General features: G+C 44.1%; 1 protein-coding gene across 1 annotated transcript in view; it reads right to left on the reverse strand.

Annotated features, from left to right (window-relative positions):
• The window catches only part of LOC124015803 (zinc finger protein 501-like), a 38,725-nt gene extending 16,813 nt beyond the window's left edge, over window positions 1–21,912 (reverse strand). Inside the window, exon 1 of the mRNA XM_046331284.1 lies at window positions 21,318–21,912. Coding sequence (XP_046187240.1) covers window positions 21,318–21,645 — 328 coding nt within the window. The 5' untranslated portion in view covers window positions 21,646–21,912. The remainder of the gene's footprint in view (window positions 1–21,317) is intronic.
• Between the last annotated feature and the right edge of the window lie 215 nt (window positions 21,913–22,127).

The following is a 22,127-nucleotide window of genomic DNA, read 5'->3' on the forward strand; positions in this document are numbered from 1 at the left end:
TGTAACTCTCTAGGTCATGCCAGTAGACTACAGTAGGTTGTATCCAAGTGGTTTTATCTCTCTAGGTCATGCCAGTAGGCTACAGTAGGTTGTAACTCTCTAGGTCATGCCAGTAGGTTACAGTAGGTTGTATCTCTCTAGGTCATGCCAGTAGGTTAAAGTAGGTTGTATCTATCTAGGACATGCCAGTAGGCTACAGTAGGTGTATCTCTAGGTCATGCCAGTAGGTTACAGTAGGTTGTAAATTATAGGTTATGCCAGTTGGTTACAGTAGGTTGTATCCAAGTGGTTGTATCTCTCTAGGTCATGCCAGTAGGTTACAGTAGGTTGTAACTCTCTAGGTCATGCCAGTAGGTTACATCTCTGTCAGTCATGCCAGTACCTTACAGTAGGTTGTATCTCTCTAGGTCATGCCAGTAGGTTACAGTTGTAGGTTGTATCTCTCTAGGTCATGCCAGTAGTCCAGTAGGTTGTATCCAGTAGGTTGTATCTCTCTAGGTCATGCCAGTAGGTTACAGTAGGTTGTATCTCTCTAGGTCATGCCAGTAGGTTACAGTAGGTTGTATCTGGTTTATCTAGGTCATGCCAGTAGGCTACAGTAGGTTGTATCTCTCTAGGTCATGCCAGTAGGTTACAGTAGGTTGTATCTATCTAGGACATGCCAGTAGGCTACAGTAGGTGTATCTCTCTAGGTCATGCCAGTAGGTTACAGTAGGTTGTAAATTCTAGGTTATGCCAGTTGGTTACAGTAGGTTGTATCCAAGTGGTTGTATCTCTCTAGGTCATGCCAGTAGGCCACAGTAGGTTGTAACTCTCTAGGTCATGCCAGTAGGTTACATCTCTCTAGGTCATGCCAGTAGGTTGTATCTCTCTAGGTCATGCCAGTAGGTTACAGTAGGTTGTATCTCTCTAGGTCATGCCAGTAGGTTACAGTAGGTTGTATCTCTCTAGGTCATGCCAGTAGGTTACAGTAGGTTGTATCCAAGTGGTTATATCTCTCTAGGTCATGCCAGTAGGCTACAGTAGGTTGTAAATCTCTAGGACTTGCCAGTAGGCTACAGTAGGTGTATCTCTCTAGGTCATGCCAGTAGGTTACAGTAGGTTGTATATCTCTAGGTCATGCCAGTAGGTTACAGTAGGTTGTATCTCTCTAGGTCATGCCAGTAGGTTACAGTAGGTTGTATCCAAGTGGTTATATCTCTCTAGGTCATGCCAGTAGGCTACAGTAGGTTGTAACTCTCTAGGACATGCCAGTAGGCTACAGTAGGTGTATCTCTCTAGGTCATGCCAGTAGGTTACATCTCTCTAGGTCATGGCAGTAGGTTACAGTAGGTTGTATCGCTCTAGGTCATGCCAGTAGGTTACAGTAGGTTGTATCTCTCTAGGTAATGCCAGTAGGTTACAGTAGGTTGTATCCAAGTGGTTATATCTCTCTAGGTCATGCCAGTAGGCTACAGTAGGTTGTAAATCTCTAGGACATGCCAGTAGGCTACAGTAGGTTGTATCTCTCTAGGTCATGCCAGTAGGTTACAGTAGGTTGTATATCTCTAGGTCATGCCAGTACAGGTTACAGTAGGTTGTATCTCTTAGGTCATGCCAGTAGGTTACAGTAGGTTGTATCCAAGTGGTTATATCTCTCTAGGTCATGCCAGTAGGCTACAGTAGGTTGTAACTCTCTAGGACATGCCAGTAGGCTACAGTAGGTGTATCTCTCTAGGTCATGCCAGTAGGTTACATCTCTCTAGGTCATGGCAGTAGGTTATATCCAAGTGGTTATATCTCTCTAGGTCATGCCAGTAGGTTACAGTAGGTTGTAACTCTCTAGGTCATGCCAGTAGGTTACAGTAGGTTGTATCTCTCTAGGTCATGCCAGTAGGTTACATCTCTCTAGGTCATGCCAGTAGGTTACAGTAGGTTGTATCTCTCTAGGTCATGCCAGTAGGTTACAGTAGGTTGTATCTCTCTAGGTCATGCCAGTAGGTTACAGTAGGTTGTATCTCTCTAGGTCATGCCAGTAGGCTACAGTAGGTGTATCGCTCTAGGTCATGCCAGTAGGTTACAGTAGGTTGTATCCAAGTGGTTATATCTCTCTAGGTCATGCCAGTGGCTACAGTAGGTTGTATCTCTCTAGGTCATGCCAGTAGGTTACAGTAGGTTGTATCTCTCTAGGTCATGCCAGTAGGTTACAGTAGGTTGTATCTCTCTAGGTCATGCCAGTAGGTTACAGTATTGTATCTCTCTAGGTCATGCCAGTAGGTTACAGTAGGTTGTATCTCTCTAGGTCATGCCAGTAGGTTACAGTAGGTTGTATCTCTCTAGGTCATGCCAGTAGGTTACAGTAGGTTGTATCTCTAGGTCATGCCAGTAGGTTACAGTAGGTTGTATCTCTCTAGGTCATGCCAGTAGGTTACAGTAGGTTGTATCTCTAGGTCATGCCAGTAGGTTACAGTAGGTTGTATCCAAGTCTCTAGGTCATGCCAGTAGGCTACAGTAGGTTGTATCTCTCTAGGACATGCCAGTAGGCTACAGTAGGTGTATCTCTCTAGGTCATGCCAGTAGGTTACAGTAGGTTGTATCTCTAGGTCATGCCAGTAGGTTACAGTAGGTTGTATCTCTCTAGGTCATGCCAGTAGGTTACAGTAGGTTGTATCTCTCTAGGTCATGCCAGTAGGCCACAGTAGGTTGTATATCTCTAGGTCATGCCAGTAGGTTACAGTAGGTTGTATCTCTAGGTCATGCCAGTAGGTTACAGTAGGTTGTATGCCAGTTGGTTACAGTAGGTTGTATCTCTAGGTCATGCCAGTAGGTTACAGTAGGTTGTATCTCTCTAGGTCATGTAGGTTACAGTAGGTTGTATGCAGTAGGTTGTATCTCTCTAGGTCATGCCAGTAGGTTACAGTAGGTTGTATCTCTCTAGGTCATGCCAGTAGGTTACAGTAGGTTGTATCTCTCTAGGTCATGCCAGTAGGTTACAGTAGGTTGTATCTCTCTAGGTCATGCCAGTAGGTTACAGTAGGTTGTATCCAAGTAGGTTGTATCTCTCTAGGTCATGCCAGTAGGTTACAGTAGGTTGTATCTCTCTAGGTCATGCCAGTAGGTTACAGTAGGTTGTATCTCTCTAGGTCATGCCAGTAGGTTACAGTAGGTTGTATCTCTCTAGGTCATGCCAGTAGGTTACAGTAGGTTGTATCTCTCTAGGTCATGCCAGTAGGTTACAGTAGGTTGTATCTCTCTAGGTCATGCCAGTAGGATACAGTAGGTTGTATCTCTCTAGGTCATGCCAGTAGGTTACAGTAGGTTGTATCTCTCTTGGTCATGCCAGTAGGTTACAGTAGGTTGTATCTCTCTAGGTCATGCCAGTAGGTTACAGTAGGTTGTATCTCTCTAGGTCATGCCAGTAGTCCACAGTAGGTTGTATCTCTCTAGGTCATGCCAGTAGGTTACAGTAGGTTTTATCTCTAGGTCATGCCAGTAGGTTACAGTAGGTTGTAACTCTCTAGGTCATGCCAGTAGACTACAGTAGGTTGTATCAAGTGGTTTTATCTCTAGGTCATGCCAGTAGGCTACAGTAGGTTGTATCTCTCTAGGTCATGCCAGTAGGTTGTAGGTTGTATCTCTAGGTCATGCCAGTAGGTTACAGTAGGTTGTAACTCTCTAGGTCATGCCAGTAGGTTACAGTAGGTTGTATCTCTCTAGGTCATGCCAGTAGGTTACAGTAGGTTGTATCTCTCTAGGTCATGCCAGTAGGTTACAGTAGGTTGTATCTCTCTAGGTCATGCCAGTAGGTTACAGTAGGTTGTATCTCTCTAGGTCATGCCAGTAGGTTACAGTAGGTTGTATCTCTCTAGGTCATGCCAGTAGGTTACAGTAGGTTGTATCTCTCTAGGTCATGCCAGTAGGTTACAGTAGGTTGTATCTCTCTAGGTCATGCCAGTAGGTTACAGAGGTTGTATATCTCTAGGTCATGCCAGTAGGTTACAGTAGGTTGTATCTCTCTAGGTCATGCCAGTAGGTTACAGTAGGTTGTATCTCTCTAGGTCATGCCAGTAGGTTACAGTAGGTTGTATCTCTCTAGGTCATGCCAGTAGGTTCAGTAGGTTGTATCCAAGTGGTTTTATCTCTCTAGGTCATGCCAGTAGGTTACAGTAGGTTGTATCTCTAGGTCATGCCAGTAGGTTACAGTAGGTTGTATCTCTAGGTCATGCCAGTAGGTTACAGTAGGTTGTATCTCTCTAGGTCATGCCAGTAGGTTACAGTAGGTTGTATCCAAGTGGTTTTATCTCTAGGTCATGCCAGTAGGTTACAGTAGGTTGTAACTCTCTAGGTCATGCCAGTAGGTTACAGTAGGTTGTATCTCTCTAGGTCATGCCAGTAGGTTACAGTAGGTTGTATCTATCTCTAGGTCATGCCAGTAGGCTACAGTAGGTTGTATCTCTCTAGGTCATGCCAGTAGGTTACAGTAGGTTGTATCTCTCTAGGTCATGCCAGTAGGTTACAGTAGGTTGTATCTCTCTAGGTCATGCCAGTAGTCCACAGTAGGTTGTAACTCTCTAGGTCATGCCAGTAGGTTACATATCTCTCTAGGTCATGCCAGTAGGTTACAGTAGGTTGTATCTCTCTAGGTCATGCCAGTAGGTTACAGTAGGTTGTATCTCTCTAGGTCATGCCAGTAGGTAGGTTGTATCCAAGTGGTTGTATCTCTCTAGGTCATGCCAGTAGGTCCACAGTAGGTTGTATCTCTCTAGGTCATGCCAGTAGGTTACAGTAGGTTGTATCTCTCTAGGTCATGCCAGTAGGCTACAGTAGGTTGTATCTCTCTAGGTCATGCCAGTAGGTTACAGTAGGTTGTATCTCTCTAGGTCATGCCAGTAGGTTACAGTAGGTTGTAACTCTCTAGGTCATGCCAGTAGGCTACAGTAGGTTGTATCCAAGTGGTTTTATCTCTCTAGGTCATGCCAGTAGGCTACAGTAGGTTGCAACTCTCTAGGTCATGCCAGTAAGTTGAAACTCTCTCGGTCATGCCAGTAGGTTACAGTAGGTTGTATCTCTCTAGGTCATGCCAGTAGGTTACAGTAGGTTGTATCTATCTAGGACATGCCAGTAGGCTACAGTAGGTGTATCTCTCTAGGTCATGCCAGTAGGTTACAGTAGGTTGTAACTTCTAGGTTATGCCAGTTGGTTACAGTAGGTTTTATCCAAGTGGTTGTATCTCTCTAGGTCATGCCAGTAGTCCACAGTAGGTTGTAACTCTCTAGGTCATGCCAGTAGGTTACAGTAGGTTGTATATCTCTAGGTCATGCCAGTAGGTTACAGTAGGTTGTATCTCTCTAGGTCATGCCAGTACACTACAGAGGTTGTATATCTGTAGGTCATGCCAGTAGGTTACAGTAGGTTGTATCTCTAGATCATGCCAGTAGGTTACAGTAGGTTGTATCTCTCTAGGTCATGCCAGTAGGTTACAGTAGGTTGTATCTCTCTAGGTCACGCCAGTAGGTTCAAGTAGGTTGTATCCAAGTGGTTATATCTCTCTAGGTCATGCCAGTAATCCACAGTAGGTTGTAACTCTCTAGTTCATGCCAGTAGGTTACAGTAGGTTTTATCTCTAGGTCATGGCAGTAGGTTACAGTAGGTTGTAACTCTCTAGGTCATGCCAATAGACTACAGTAGGTTGTATCCAAGTGGTTTTATCTCTCTAGGTCATGCCAGTAGGCTACAGTAGGTTGCAACTCTCTAGGTCATGCCAGTAGGTTACAGTAGGTTGTATCTCTCTAGGTCATGCCAGTAGGTTAAAGTAGGTTGTATCTATCTAGGACATGCCAGTAGGCTACAGTAGGTGTATCTCTCTAGGTCATGCCAGTAGGTTACAGTAGGTTGTAAATTATAGGTTATGCCAGTTGGTTACAGTAGGTTGTATCCAAGTGGTTGTATCTCTCTAGGTCATGCCAGTAGTCCAGAGTAGGTTGTAACTCTCTAGGTCATGCCAGTAGGTTACATCTCTGTCAGTCATGCCAGTACCTTACAGTAGATTGTATCTCTCTAGGTCATGCCAGTAGGTTACAGTAGGTTGTATCCAAGTGGCTGTATCTCTCTAGGTCATGCCAGTAGTCCACAGTAGGTTGTATCCAAGTGGTTGTATCTCTCTAGGTCATGCCAGTAGTCCACAGTAGGTTGTATCTCTCTAGGTCATGCCAGTAGGTTACAGTAGGTTGTATCTATCTAGGACATGCCAGTAGGCTACAGTAGGTGTATCTCTCTAGGTCATGCCAGTAGGTTACAGTAGGTTGTATCTATCTAGGACATGCCAGTAGGCTACAGTAGGTGTATCTCTCTAAGTCATGCCAGTAGGTTACAGTAGGTTGTAAATTCTAGGTTATGCCAGTTGGTCACAGTAGGCTGTATCCAAGTGGTTGTATCTCTCTAGGTCATGCCAGTAGTCCACAGTAGGTTGTAACTCTCTAGGTCATGCCAGTAGGTTACATCTCTGTCAGTCATGCCAGTACCTTACAGTAGATTGTATCTCTCTAGGTCATGGCAGTAGGTTACAGTAGGTTGTATCGCTCTAGGTCATGCCAGTAGGTTACAGTAGGTTGTATCTCTCTAGGTAATGCCAGTAGACGACAGTAGGTTGTATCCAAGTGGTTATATCTCTCTAGGTCATGCCAGTAGGCTACAGTAGGTTGTAAATCTCTAAGACTTGCCAGTAGGCTACAGTAGGTGTATCTTTCTAGGTCATGCCAGTAGGTTACAGTAGGTTGTATATCTCTAGGTCATGCCAGTAGGTTACAGTAGGTTGTATCTCTCTAGGTAATGCCAGTAGACGACAGTAGGTTGTATCCAAGTGGTTATATCTCTCTAGGTCATGCCAGTAGGCTACAGTAGGTTGTAACTCTCTAGGACATGCCAGTAGGCTACAGTAGGTGTATCTCTCTAGGTCATGCCAGTAGGTTACATCTCTCTAGGTCATGGCAGTAGGTTACAGTAGGTTGTATCGCTCTAGGTCATGCCGGTAGGTTACAGTAGGTTGTATCTCTCTAGGTAATGCCAGTAGACGACAGTAGGTTGTATCCAAGTGGTTATATCTCTCTAGGTCATGCCAGTAGGCTACAGTAGGTTGTAAATCTCTAGGACTTGCCAGTAGGCTACAGTAGGTGTATCTCTCTAGGTCATGCCAGTAGGTTACAGTAGGTTGTATATCTCTAGGTCATGCCAGTAGGTTACAGTAGGATGTATCTCTTTAGGTCATGCCAGTAGGTTACAGTAGGTTGTATCCAAGTGGTTATATCTCTCTAGGTCATGCCAGTAGGCTACAGTAGGTTGTAACTCTCTAGGACATGCCAGTAGGCTACAGTAGGTGTATCTCTCTAGGTCATGCCAGTAAGTTACATCTCTCTAGGTCATGGCAGTAGGTTACAGTAGGTTGTATCTCTCTAGGTAATGCCAGTAGAAGACAGTAGGTTGTATCCAAGTGGTTATATCTCTCTAGGTCATGCCAGTAGGCTACAGTAGGTGTATCTCTCTAGGTCATGCCAGTAGGTTACAGTAAGTTGTATCCACGTGGTTATATCTCTCTAGGTCATGCCAGTAGGCTACAGTAGGTTGTAAATCTCTAGGACTTGCCAGTAGGCTACAGTAGGTGTATATCTCTAGGTCATGCCAGTAGGTTACAGTAGGTTGTATAGCTCTAGGTCATGCCAGTAGGTTACAGTAGGTTGTATCTCTCTAGGTCATGCCAGTACACTATAGTAGGTTGTATCTCTCTAGGTCATGCCAGTACACTACAGTAGGTTGTATATCTCTAGGTCATGCCAGTAGGTTACATCTCTAGATCATGCCAGTAGGTTACAGTAGGTTGTATCTCTCTAGGTCATGCCAGTAGAATACAGTAGGTTGTATCTCTAACGGTCATGCCAGTAGGGTACAGTAGGTTGTATCTCTCTAGGTCATGCCAGTAGGTTACAGTAGGTTGTATCTCTCTAGGTCATGCCAGTAGGTTGTATATTCTAGGTCATGCCAGTAGGTTACAGTAGGTTGTATCTCTCTTGGTCATGCCAGTAGAATACAGTAGGTTGTATCTCTCTCGGCCATGCCAGTAGACTACAGTAGGTTGTATCCAAGTGGTTTTATCTCTCTAGGTCATGAAGGTAGGCTACAGTAGGTTGCAACTCTCTAGGTCATGCCAGTAAGTTGAAACTCTCTCGGTCATGCCAGTAGGTTACAGTAGGTTGTATCTCTCTAGGTCATGCCAGTAGTCCACAGTAGGTTGTAACTCTCTACGTCATGCCAGTAGGTTACAGTAGGTTGTAGGTTGTAGGTTACTCTCTGGGTCATGCCAGTACGTTACAGTAGGTTGTATCCAAGTGATTGTATCTCTCTAGGTCATGCCAGTAGGTTACAGTAGGTTGTATCTCTCTAGGACATGCCAGTAGGCGTATCTCTCTAGGTCATGGCAGTAGGTTACAGTAGGTTGCATCTCTCTAGGTCATGGCAGTAGGTTACAGTAGGTTGTATCTCTCTAGGTCATGCCAGTAGGTTACAGTAGGTTGTATCTCTCTAGGTCATGCCAGTAGGTTCAAGTAGGTTGTATCCAAGTGGTTATATCTCTCTAGGTCATGCCAGTAATCCACAGTAGGTTGTAACTCTCTAGTTCATGCCAGTAGGTTACAGTAGGTTGTATCTCTGTCGGTCATGCCAGTAGGTTACAGTAGATTGTATATCTCTAGGTCATGCCAGTAGGTTACAGTAGGTTGTATCCAAGTGGTTGTATCTCTCTAGGTCATGCCAGTAGTCCACAGTAGGGTGTACCTCTCTAGGTCATGCCAGTAGGTTACAGTAGGTTTTATCTCTAGGTCATGGCAGTAGGTTACAGTAGGTTGTAACTCTCTAGGTCATGCCAGTAGGTTACAGTAGGTTGTATCTCTGTCGGTCATGCCAGTAGATTACAGTAGATTGTATATCTCTAGGTCATGCCAGTAGGTTACAGTAGGTTGTATCCAAGTGGTTGTATCTCTCTAGGTCATGCCAGTAGTCCACAGTAGGGTGTACCTCTCTAGGTCATGGCAGTAGGTTACAGTAGGTTTTATCTCTAGGTCATGCCAGTAGGTTGTATCTCTCTCGGTCATGCCAGTAGGTTACAGTTGGTTGTATATCTCTAGGTCATGCCAGTAGGCTAGGGTAGGTTGTAACTCTTCTAGGTCATGCCAGTAGGTTACAGTAGGTTGTAACTCTCTTGGTCATGCCAGTAGGTTACAGTAGGTTGTATCTCTCTAGGTCATGCCAGTACACTACAGTAGGTTGTATCTCTCTAGGTCATGCCAGTAGGTTACAGTAGGTTGTAACTTTCTAGGTCATGCCAGTAGGTTACAGTAGGTTTTATCTCTAGATCATGCCAGTAGGTTACAGTAGGTTGTATATCTCTGGGTCATGCCAGTATGTGACAGTAGGTTGTATCTCTCTAGGTCATGCCAGTAGGTTGTATATTCTAGGTCATGCCAGTAGGGTACAGTAGGTTGTAACTCTCTAGGTCATGCCAGTAGACTACAGTAGGTTGTAACTCTCTAGGTCATGCCAGTAGACTACAGTAGGTTGCCAGGCTAGGGTAGGTTGTATCTCTCTAGGTCATGCCAGTAGGTTACAGTAGGTTGTATCTCTCTAGGTCATGCCAGTAGGCTACAGTAGGTTGTCACTCTCGAGGCCATGCCAGCAGGCTAGGGTAGGTTTTATCTCTCTAGGTCATGCCAGTAGGTTACAGTAGGTTGTATCTCTCTAGGCCATGCCAGTAGCCTACAGTAGGTTGCATCTCTCTCTGCCATGCCAGTAGGCTAGGGTAGGGTGTATCTCTCTAGGTGATGCCAGTAGGTTACAGTAGGTTGTATCTCTCTAGGTCATGCCAGTATGTGACAGTAGGTTGTATCTCTCTAGGTCATGCCAGTAGGTTACAGTAGGTTGTATCTCTCTAGGTTATGCCAGTTGGTTACAGTAGGTTTTATCCAAGTGGTTGTATCTCTCTAGGTCATGCCAGTAGTCCACAGTAGGTTGTAACTCTCTAGGTCATGCCAGTAGCCTACAGTAGGTTGCATCTCTCTAGGCCATGCCAGTAGGCTAGGGTAGGGTGTATCTCTCTAGGTGATGCCAGTAGGTTACAGTAGGTTGTATCTATCTAGGACATGCCAGTAGGCTACAGTAGATGTATCTCTCTAGGTCATGCCAGTAGGTTACAGTAGGTTGTAACTTCTAGGTTATGCCAGTTGGTTACAGTAGGTTTTATCCAAGTGGTTGTATCTCTCTAGGTCATGCCAGTAGGTTACAGTAGGTTGTATCTCTCTACGTCATGCCAGTAGGTTACAGTAGGTTGTATCTCTCTAGGTCATGCCAGTAGACGACAGTAGGTTGTATCCAAGTGGTTGTATCTCTCTAGGTCATGCCAGTAGTCCACAGTAGGTTGTAACTCTCTAGGTCATGCCAGTAGGTTGCATCTCTGTCAGTCATGCCAGTACCTTACAGTAGATTGTATCTCTCTAGGTCATGCCAGTAGGTTACAGTAGGTTGTATCCAAGTGGCTGTATCTCTCTAGGTCATGCCAGTAGTCCACAGTAGGTTGTATTCAAGTGGTTATATCTCTCTAGGTCATGCCAGTAGGCTACAGTAGGTTGTAACTCTCTAGGACATGCCAGTAGGCTACAGTAGGTTGTATCTCTCTAGGTCATGGCAGTAGGTTACAGTAGGTTGTAAATTCTAGGTTATGCCAGTTGGTTACAGTAGGTTGTATCCAAGTGGTTGTATCTCTCTAGGTCATGCCAGTAGTCCACAGTAGGTTGTAACTCTCTAGGTCATGCCAGTAGGTTACAGTAGGTTGTATCTCTCTAGGTCATGCCAGTAGGTTACAGTAGGTTGTATCTATCTAGGACATGCCAGTAGGCTACAGTAGGTGTATCTCTCTAAGTCATGCCAGTAGGTTACAGTAGGTTGTATCTATCTAGGACATGCCAGTAGTCCACAGTAGGTTGTAACTCTCTAGGTCATGCCAGTAGGTTACAGTAGGTTGTATCTCTCTAGGTCATGCCAGTAGGTTACAGTAGGTTGTATCTATCTAGGACATGCCAGTAGTCCACAGTAGGTTGTAACTCTAGGTCATGGCAGTAGGTTACAGTAGGTTGTATATCTCTAGGTAATGCCAGTAGACGACAGTAGGTTGTATCCAAGTGGTTATATCTCTCTAGGTCATGCCAGTAGGCTACAGTAGGTTGTAAATCTCTAAGACTTGCCAGTAGGCTACAGTAGGTGTATCTTTCTAGGTCATGCCAGTAGGTTACAGTAGGTTGTATATCTCTAGGTCATGCCAGTAGGTTACAGTAGGTTGTATCTCTCTAGGTCATGCCAGTAGACGACAGTAGGTTGTATCCAAGTGGTTATATCTCTCTAGGTCGTGCCAGTAGGCTACAGTAGGTTGTAACTCTCTAGGACATGCCAGTAGGCTACAGTAGGTGTATCTCTCTAGGTCATGGCAGTAGGTTACAGTAGGTTGTATCGCTCTAGGTCATGCCAGTAGGTTACAGTAGGTTGTATCTCTCTAGGTAATGCCAGTAGACGACAGTAGGTTGTATCCAAGTGGTTATATCTCTCTAGGTCATGCCAGTAGGTTACAGTAGGTTGTATATCTCTAGGTCATGCCAGTAGGTTACAGTAGGATGTATCTCTTTAGGTCATGCCAGTAGGTTACAGTAGGTTGTATCCAAGTGTTATATCTCTCTAGGTCATGCCAGTAGGCTACAGTAGGTTGTAAATCTCTAGGACTTGCCAGTAGGCTACAGTAGGTGTATCTCTCTAGGTCATGCCAGTAGGTTACAGTAGGTTGTATATCTCTAGGTCATGCCAGTAGGTTACAGTAGGTTGTATCTCTCTAGGTCATGCCAGTACACTACAGTAGGTTGTATCTCTCTAGGTCATGCCAGTAGGTTACAGTAGGTTGTATCTCTAGATCATGCCAGTAGGTTACAGTAGGTTGTATCTCTCTAGGTCATGCCAGTAGAATACAGTAGGTTGTATCTCTAACGGTCATGCCAGTAGGGTACAGTAGGTTGTATCTCTCTAGGTCATGCCAGTAGGTTACAGTAGGTTGTATCTCTCTAGGTCATGCCAGTAGGTTGTATATTCTAGGTCATGCCAGTAGGTTACAGTAGGTCGTATATCTCTCGGTCATGCCAGTAGGGTACAGTAGGTTGTATCCAAGTGGTTATATCTCTCTAGGTCATGCCAGTCGACTACAGTAGGTTGTATCCAAGTGGTTGTATCTCTCTAGGTCATGCCAGTAGACGACAGTAGGTTGTATCTCTCTAGGTCAGGGGTGTCAAACATACGGCCCGCGGGCCGGAACCGGCCCCCAAGGAGGTTCGATCAGGCCCGCAGGATAATTTGAAAGTGGAAAAAATGCATAAAAGACATGGAATTAATATTTTTAATTCGCTGCAATTCATGGATTATCCGCTAAGGGGCGCACTCTTTCCATCAGAGTAGAAGACAAGCCGCATCACTGAGACAGACTGAAAACAGCAGACGGTATCAATGCGCCATCTGCTGCTTGTTACGACGTTGTTAATACCTTGGTCTCTACCTCTCCGCTACACCATCATTAGCCAAAATGTCGTTATCCAAACGGAGAAAAGTAGATAAGGAGTGTAGAATTTTCAAAGAAAAATGGACCACGTCCTATTTATTTACAGAGATGCACGGAAAACCTTTGTGCTTGGTGTGTTTGCAACAAGTTTCGGTATTGAAGGAATATAATATTCGACGCCACTACGAGACTCATCACAGCGAAAAATATGACGGCTTGCAAGGACAACTGAGAAGAGATAAGATTAACGAATTGCTGGCGGGTCTGAGGAAACAGCAGTCAACTTTCATCCAGAGCCGAGAAGTCAGTGAAGCAGCGGTAAAAGCCAGCTACCTAATTGCTAGCGAAATAGCATTAGCATCGAAGCCGTATTCCGACGGTGACTTTGTTAAACGATGCATGATGAAGGCGGCTGAACTTGTATGTCCCGAGAAGCGACAAGCTTTTGCCAATATTAGCCTGACGAGGAATACTATAGCAGAGAGGATTTGGAACTATCGGCAGATTTAGACAGTCAATTGAAACAGAGAGTCAAGTCATTTATTGCATTTTCCGTGGCAATTGACGAGAGCACTGACATCACAGACGTGGCCCAACTGGCCATATTTATTCGAGGAGTTGATGAGACATTGACTGTTACTGAAGAGTTTTTTGAGTTGGTGCCAATGATGGACACCACAACAGCCGAGGACATTTTCGGCTCTGTCGTTGCTGCATTGGACAGAGTTGGAGTGGACTGGTCCCGCGCTGTCAGCCTGGCTACAGACGGCGCGCCATCCATGGTCGGAAAGAAAGCAGGTGCCGCGACAAAGTTCAAAGACAAAGTACAAGCCCTTAATGGAGGAGATCGTTTCTGGACATTTCACTGTATTTTGCACCAGGAGGCATTGTGTTGCAAGTCGCTGAAAATGGACCACGTCATGGAGGTGGTTGTTCGCACTGTAAATTTAATCCGGTCCAGAGGTCTGAACCATCGTCAGTTTGATAAACTTCTCAGCGACAGCAACATTACCCACAGCCTGCCATACCACACTGAAGTGAGATGGTTAAGCCGAGGCGCTGTGCTGAGGCATTTCTTTGATCTACGAGAGGAAATCGGACAGTTTATGGAGAAAAAAGGAAAACCGGTGTTGGAATTACAATCTCAGGAATGGCTACGGGACCTTGCATTCTTGGTTGATATTACTGAACACTTGAACAATCTGAACAAAATGTTGCAAGGCCGCAAAAAAGTTGTCACACAGTTTTCTGACAACATACATGCATTTAAGTTGAAGCTGACTTTGTGGGAGATGCAACTGGCAAATGGCAACCCTGCTCATTTCCCCTGTCTGAGAGATGTGTGTGTGACCAGACCTGATGCGGACATGAAACGGTACAAAGACAAAATTGCAGGACTACTGCGGGAGTTTGAGAAACGTTTTCAGGTATTTGGTGAACTTGAGACAGAATTTTCAGTTTTTCGCTCACCTTTCACAGTTAAAGCTTCTGATCTGCCGGTCGAAATTCAGCTAGAGATAATTGATTTGCAGTGTGATGCAGATTTGAAGGGCAAATTTGCCTCTGTAGGTCTGGACAGATTTTATCAGTATCTACTACCAGGTTACTCCAAATTAACAGCCCTGGCTGCTAAAATTTTGTGCATGTTTGGGACAACCTACCTTTGTGAACAAATTTTCTCAGTGATGAATATCAATAAAACAAAAATGCGTTCAAGGCTCACAAACAAGCACTTAAATGACATTCTGAAAGTGACAGCTAGTCAGGACATGACACCTGGTGTTGATGCACTTGTACAGGCCAAAAGATGCCAAGTTTCAGGTACAAATACAAGTCCAGACTAGACTAACACCTTTAAAATGCTGCCTTAGATACTGTTTGCATTGAAAGAATACAGCTCTGTGAAGATGAATCCTTACTGTGGTGATTTAAAAAATGTGCACTTTAATGTTAGTCAGCAGCTTCAAAACAAAAGTTGTGTGATGGAATTCTACTGTTCATACAACTCCATAAATTTTCAGTATGTATTGTATGTGTATGTATGTTTCATGTATGAAGTTTACAGATTTACAGGACAGGCGAACACTTTCTTCATTACACATTTAAAATCACTCTCCTTAGTTTGTAAGGTGTACGCAGGGATTACATTTAGATTTTATATGCGTATGTGTAAGTGGTTTAAAAATTCCTTTCTTTAAAAGTCTCATTTAATCTTAAAGTGCATTACTATATTTTTCAGTACCAATTAAAGTTTTGTGCCTTTGTACAATCAGTGGGATCAGTTGCAATGCATATTTGTGAATGATAAAAGTAAATTGCACATTTGTCTAAGGAAATATGAGGTGTTTCATGAAATGTTTTGTAAAAGGATAGTTCATTAAATTTCAATATTTTCCTAATGTTCTTGTGCTTCTTTACACCAAAACAAAGGAAAGACATGTTATTTTGGTTATTTATAGCAGAGTATGGTATAATTTTAATGGTCCGGCCCACTTGACATCTCCCTAGGCCGTATGTGGCCCACGATGCGAAATGAGTTTGACACCCCTGCTCTAGGTCATGGCAGTATGTTTGAGTAGGTTATATCTCTCTAGGTCATGCCAGTAATCCACAGTAGGTTGTAACACTCTAGTTCATGCCAGTAGGTTACAGTAGGTTGTATCTCTAGGTCATGGCAGTAGGTTACAGTAGGTTGTAACTCTCTAAGTCATGACAGTAGATTACAGTAGATTGTATATCTCTAGGTCATGCCAGTAGGTTACAGTAGGTTGTATCCAAGTGGTTGTATCTCTCTAGGTCATGCCAGTAGTCCACAGTAGGGTGTACCTCTCTAGGTCATGGCAGTAGGTTACAGTAAGTTTTATCTCTAGGTCATGCCAGTAGACTACAGTAGGTTGTATCCAAGTGGTTTTATCTCTCTAGGTCATGCCAGTAGGCTACAGTAGGTTGCAACTCTCTCGGTCATGCCCGTAGGTTACAGTAGGTTGTATCCAAGTGGTTGTATCTCTCTAGGTCATGCCAGTAGGTTACAGTTGGTTGTATATCTCTAGGTCATGCCAGTAGGTTGTATCTCTCTCGGTCATGCCAGTAGGTTACAGTTGGTTGTATATCTCTAGGTCATGCCAGTAGGCTAGGGTAGGTTGTAACTCTCTAGGTCATGCCAGTACACTACAGTAGGTTGTATCTCTCTAGGTCATGCCAGTAGGTTACAGTAGGTTGTAACTCTCTAGGTCATGCCAGTAGGTTACAGTAGGTTTTATCTCTAGATCATGCCAGTAGGTTACAGTAGGTTGTATATCTCTAGGTCATGCCAGTATGTGACAGTAGGTTGTATCTCTCTAGGTCATGCCAGTAGGTTGTATATTCTAGGTCATGCCAGTAGGGTACAGTAGGTTGTAACTCTAGGTCATGCCAGTAGACTACAGTAGGTTGTAACTCTCTAGGTCATGCCAGTAGACTACAGTAGGTTGCCAGGCTAGGGTAGGTTGTATCTCTCTAGGTCATGCCAGTAGGTTACAGTAGGTTGTCACTCTCTAGGCCATGCCAGTAGGCTAGGGTATGTTTTATCTCTCTAGGCCATGCCAGTAGGCTAGGGTAGGTTGTATCTCTCTAGGCCATGCCAGTAGGCTAGGGTAGGTTTTATCTCTCTAGGCCATGCCAGTAGGCTAGGGTAGGTTTTATCTCTCTAGGTCATGCCAGTAGGTTACAGTAGGTTGTATCTCTCTAGGTCATGCCAGTAGCCTACAGTAGCTTGCATCTCTCTAGGCCATGCCAGTAGGCTAGGGTAGGGTGTATCTCTCTAGGTGATGCCAGTAGGTTACAGTAGGTTGTATCTCTCTAGGTCATGCCAGTAGGTTACAGTTGGTTGTATATCTCTAGGTCATGCCAGTAGTTTGTATCTCTCTCAGTCATGCCAGTAGGTTACAGTTGGTTGTATATCTCTAGGTCATGCCAGTACGTTACAGTAGGTTGTATCTCTCTAGGTCATGCCAGTACGTTACAGTAGGTTGTATCTCTCTAGGTCATGCCAGTAGGTTGCATCTCTCTAGGTCATGCCAGTAGGTTGTATATTCTAGGTCATGCCAGTAGGTTACAGTAGGTTGTGTCTCTCTTGGTCATGCCAGTAGGGTACAGTAGGTTGTAACTCTCTAGGTCATGCCAGTAGACTACAGTAGGTTGTAACTCTCTAGATCATGCCAGTAGACTACGGTAGGTTGCCAGGCTAGGGTAGGTTGTATCTCTCTAGGTCATGCCAGTAGGTTACAGTAGGTTGTCACTCTCTAGGCCATGCCAGTAGGCTAGGGTATGTTTTATCTCTCTAGGTCATGCCAGTAGGTTACAGTAGGTTGTATCTCTCTAGGTCATGCCAGTAGCCTACAGTAGGTTGTATCTCTCTAGGCCATGCCAGTAGGCTAGGGTAGGGTGTATCTCTCTAGGTGATGCCAGTAGTTTACAGTAGGTTGTATCTCTCTAGGTCATGCCAGTAGGTTACAGTAGGTTGCAACTCTAGGTCTTGCCAGTAGGTTACAGTAGGTTGTATCTATCTAGCTCATGCCAGTAGACTACAGTAGGTTGTATCCAAGTGGTTTTATCTCTCTAGGTCATGCCATTAGGCTACAGTAGGTTGTAACTCTTCTAAGTCATGCCAGTAGGTTACAGTAGGTTGTAACTCTCTTGGTCATGCCAGTAGGTTACAGTAGATTTTTATCTCTAGATCATGCCAGTAGGTTACAGTAGGTTGTATCTCTCTAGGTCATGCCAGTACGTTACAGTAGGTTGTATCTCTCTAGGTCATGCCAGTAGGTTGTCTCTCTCTAGGTCATGCCAGTAGGTTGTATCTTCTATGTCATGCCAGTAGGTTGTATCTCTCTAGGTCATGCCAGTAGGTTGTATATTCTAGGTCATGCCAGTAGGTTACAGTAGGTTGTATCTCTCTAGGTCATGCCAGTAGGTTGTATCTCTCTAGGTCATGCCAGTAGGTTGTATCTCTCTAGGTCATGCCAGTAGGTTGTATATTCTAGGTCATGCCAGTAGGTTACAGTAGGTTGTATCTCTCTAGGTCATGCCAGTAGGTTGTATCTCTCTAGGTCATGCCAGTAGGTTGTATCTATCTAGCTCATGCCAGTAGGTTAAAGTAGGTTGTATCTCTAGGTCATGCCAGTAGACTACAGTAGGTTGTATCCAAGTGGTTTTATCTCTCTAGGTCATGCCATTAGGCTACAGTAGGTTGTAACTCTCTAGGTCATGCCAGTAGGTTGCAGTTGGTTGTATATCTCTAGGTCATGCCAGTAGGTTGTATCTCTCTCGGTCATGCCAGTAGGTTACAGTAGGTTTTATCTCTCTAGGTCATGCCAGTAGGTTACAGTAGGTTGTATCCAAGTGGTTGTATCTCTCTAGGTCATGCCAGTAGGTTACAGTTGGTTGTATATCTCTAGGTCATGCCAGTAGGTTACAGTAGGTTGTAACTCTCTTGGTCATGCCAGTAGGCTACAGTAGGTTGTAACTCTTCTAGGTCATGCCAGTAGGTTACAGTAGGTTGTAACTCTCTTGGTCATGCCAGTAGGCTACAGTAGGTTGTAACTCTCTAGGCCATGCCAGTAGGCTAGGGTATGTTTTATCTCTCTAGGCCATGCCAGTAGGCTAGGGTAGGTTGTATCTCTCTAGGCCATGCCAGTAGGCTAGGGTAGGTTTTATCTCTCTAGGCCATGCCAGTAGGCTAGGGTAGGTTTTATCTCTCTAGGTCATGCCAGTAGGTTACAGTAGGTTGTATCTCTCTAGGTCATGCCAGTAGCCTACAGTAGGTTGCATCTCTCTAGGCCATGCCAGTAGGCTAGGGTAGGGTGTATCACTCTAGGTGATGCCAGTAGGTTACAGTAGGTTGTATCTCTCTAGGTCATGCCAGTAGGTTACAGTAGGTTGTATCTCTCTAGGTCATGCCAGTAGGTTACAGTTGGTTGTATATCTCTAGGTCATGCCAGTAGTTTGTATCTCTCTCAGTCATGCCAGTAGGTTACAGTTGGTTGTATATCTCTAGGTCATGCCAGTACGTTACAGTAGGTTGTATCTCTCTAGGTCATGCCAGTACGTTACAGTAGGTTGTATCTCTCTAGGTCATGCCAGTAGGTTGCATCTCTCTAGGTCATGCCAGTAGGTTGTATATTCTAGGTCATGCCAGTAGGTTACAGTAGGTTGTGTCTCTCTTGGTCATGCCAGTAGGGTACAGTAGGTTGTAACTCTCTAGGTCATGCCAGTAGACTACAGTAGGTTGTAACTCTCTAGATCATGCCAGTAGACTACGGTAGGTTGCCAGGCTAGGGTAGGTTGTATCTCTCTAGGTCATGCCAGTAGGTTACAGTAGGTTGTCACTCTCTAGGCCATGCCAGTAGGCTAGGGTATGTTTTATCTCTCTAGGTCATGCCAGTAGGTTGTATCTCTCTAGGTCATGCCAGTAGGTTGTATCTTCTAGGTCATGCCAGTAGGTTACAGTAGGTTGTAACTCTTCTAGGTCATTCCAGTAGGTTACAGTAGGTTGTAACTCTCTAGGTCATGCAAGTAGGTTACAGTAGGTTGTATCTCTCTAGGTCATGCAAGTAGGCTACGGGAGATTGTAACTCTCTAGGTCATGCCAGTAGGTTACAGTAGGTTGTAACTCTTCTAGGTCATGCCAGTAGGTTACAGTAGGTTGTATCTCTCTAGGTCATGCCAGTAGGTTGTATCTCTCTAGGTCATGCCAGTAGGTTGTATCTTCTAGGTCATGCCAGTAGGTTACAGTAGGTTGTAACTCTTCTAGGTCATTCCAGTAGGTTACAGTAGGTTGTAACTCTCTAGGTCATGCAAGTAGGTTACAGTAGGTTGTATCTCTCTAGGTCATGCAAGTACGTTACAGTAGGTTGTAACTCTTCTAGGTCATGCCAGTAGGTTACAGTAGGTTGTATCTCTCTAGGTCATGCCAGTAGGTTGTATCTTCTATGTCATGCCAGTAGGTTGTATCTCTCTAGGTCATGCCAGTAGGTTGTATCTCTCTAGGTCATGCCAGTAGGTTGTATATTCTAGGTCATGCCAGTGGATTACAGTAGGTTGTATCTCTCTCGGTCATGCCAGTAGGTTACAGTAGGTTGTAACTCTATAGATCATGCCAGTAGACTACAGTAGGTTGCCAGGCTAGGGTAGGTTGTATCTCTCTAGGTCATGCCAGTAGGTTACAGTAGGTTGTATCTCTCTAGGTCATGCCAGTAGGTTACAGTAGGTTGCAACTCTCTAGGTCATGCCAGTAAGTTGTAACTCTCTCAGTCATGCCAGTAGGTTACAGTAGGTTGTATCCATCTAGCTCATGCCAGTAGGTTACAGTAGGTTGTATCTCTAGGTCATGCCAGTAGACTACAGTAGGTTGTATCCAAGTGGTTGTATCTCTCTAGGTCATGCCAGTAGGCTACAGTAGGTTGTAACTCTCTAGGTCATGCCAGTAGGTTACAGTAGGTTGTATCTCTCTAGGTCATGCCAGTAGGTTACAGTTGGTTGTATCTCTCTAGGTCATGCCAGTAGGTTACAGTTGGTTGTATCTATCTAGGTCATGCCAGTAGGTTAGAGTAGGTTGTATCTCTCTAGGTCATGTCAGTGGGTTACAGTAGGTTGTATCTCTCTTGGTCATGTCAGTGGGTTACAGTAGGTTGTATCTCTCTAGGTCATGCCAGTAGACTACAGTAGGTTGTATCCAAGTGGTTGTATCTCTCTAGGTCATGCCAGTAGGCTACAGTAGGTTGTATCTCTCTAGGTCATGCCAGTAGGCTACAGTAGGTTGTAACTCTCTAGGTCATGCCAGTAGGTTACAGTAGGTTGTATCTCTCTAGGTCATGCCAGTAGGTTACAGTTGGTTGTATCTATCTAGGTCATGCCAGTAGGTTACAGTTGGTTGTATCTCTCTAGGTCATACCAGTAGGTTACAGTTGGTTGCATCTCTCTAGGTCATGTTAGCAGACTAAGGTAGGTTTTAACTCTCTAGGTCATGCCAGTAGGTTACAGTAGGTTGTATCCAAGTGGAAACGATTATCAACCCAATGTGTAAAGTGTCGAATTTGGTCAACAACAAAATGAATGTCTTACTTGCTACGTTAAGTTTACTTGATCCAACAGAAGTTTCGTAATGATTAAGTTATGTGGACACGTAACATACTGACAACTTTGATAAAAACACAATAGAACTTGTCTCCAGATCGATATGCATATTTATGCTAGTAGCTTAGCATCTCTCTCCATTGAATACAGGCGTATAGAATATAAACAATAGATTACAATAATAAGAAGTATCCACCAATCCAAAGAAAGTATATGCGGGAGCGATACAACCCGCAATGCCACTTTGTGGATAACGACTCCCGTTGTTTGGGCAAAGAGACATCTTGTCAGTATATACATAATTTTTGGTGTAGCCAACCCAACTCTCACATGGCACTATTGGGGGGGTACGGTGTTAAGTAAATCATCACTACATGAAAATCACTACATGCCGTGCCCCCCAGTCTACGGTCAGCAGATAGACCCTTCTCAAATATATATGTTAAGTTACTTTTTGGAAACGGAACGGAGAAAACAAGGGGTAGCTTGTTCTCTACGTCGTCTGATTCTAGACATATCAGTCATCATCCAAGGGCCCTCTGTTGAAGAGGTATTGAATATCCAAAGTTAAAAACCAATTTAAGGCGGTACTTACTGGTGTTAATCATATCTCCTTTCTCCTCCTCTTCGACTTCATCTTTCAATGTGACAGTCATCTCCCCCTCATCTTTCACTCCAAAACATGCATCCTCTTTCTCCTCTTCTTTTACTGTAACATCCTCCTCTTTCACTCTGAACGCGTCTTCCTCTTCTTTCACTGAAACTTCTTTCTCTTCTTCTTTCACTGTAACAGACTCAATCTCTACTTCTTGTTTTACTGTCACATCCTCCTCTTTCATGACAATGTTCAGCCCCAGAGCTTCTTCCTCCGTCCAGCAGACCCCCTCTTCTTTAACAGGAGGAGAGTAGTTTAGTGAGCTCATGTTCGGGAATGTTAGCTAGCTAGCATTAGCAACTAGGCTAGTGCTAACTTAACCAGCCAGCTACTATAGCTGACTAATACAAAATAATGTAATATTAAATTAAATAGGTTAACAAGTAGATACGAACGAAGTGTGTCTAAAACACAGTAGCTAATATACACCGAAAGCGAATAAATATCTTGGATCTTTCGGCTATGTTGACTAGCAAGCTACAGAGGTGGTTGACGAGCTGTTTCTGAAGAACCGTCCACTAGATTATACGTCACGCCTGAAAGACGCACATCGTCGTCTGCTGACTGGAGGGGAAACGCAGTTGAGGATCATATTTTATTTTCAGACAAAGATGATTTTAAATGGATTGAATTAAATAATATTATACTGAGACATACAAAGACCTGAATGTGTTTATTGATTAGTGCAAATAAAAAAATGTTTTACTACAGAACATGTAAGGCAGTTTCATTTAAGTCATACTAAATCTA

This window comes from Oncorhynchus gorbuscha, linkage group LG26 (assembly GCF_021184085.1).
Source record: "Oncorhynchus gorbuscha isolate QuinsamMale2020 ecotype Even-year linkage group LG26, OgorEven_v1.0, whole genome shotgun sequence".
Taxonomy (NCBI): Eukaryota; Metazoa; Chordata; class Actinopteri; order Salmoniformes; family Salmonidae; genus Oncorhynchus; species Oncorhynchus gorbuscha.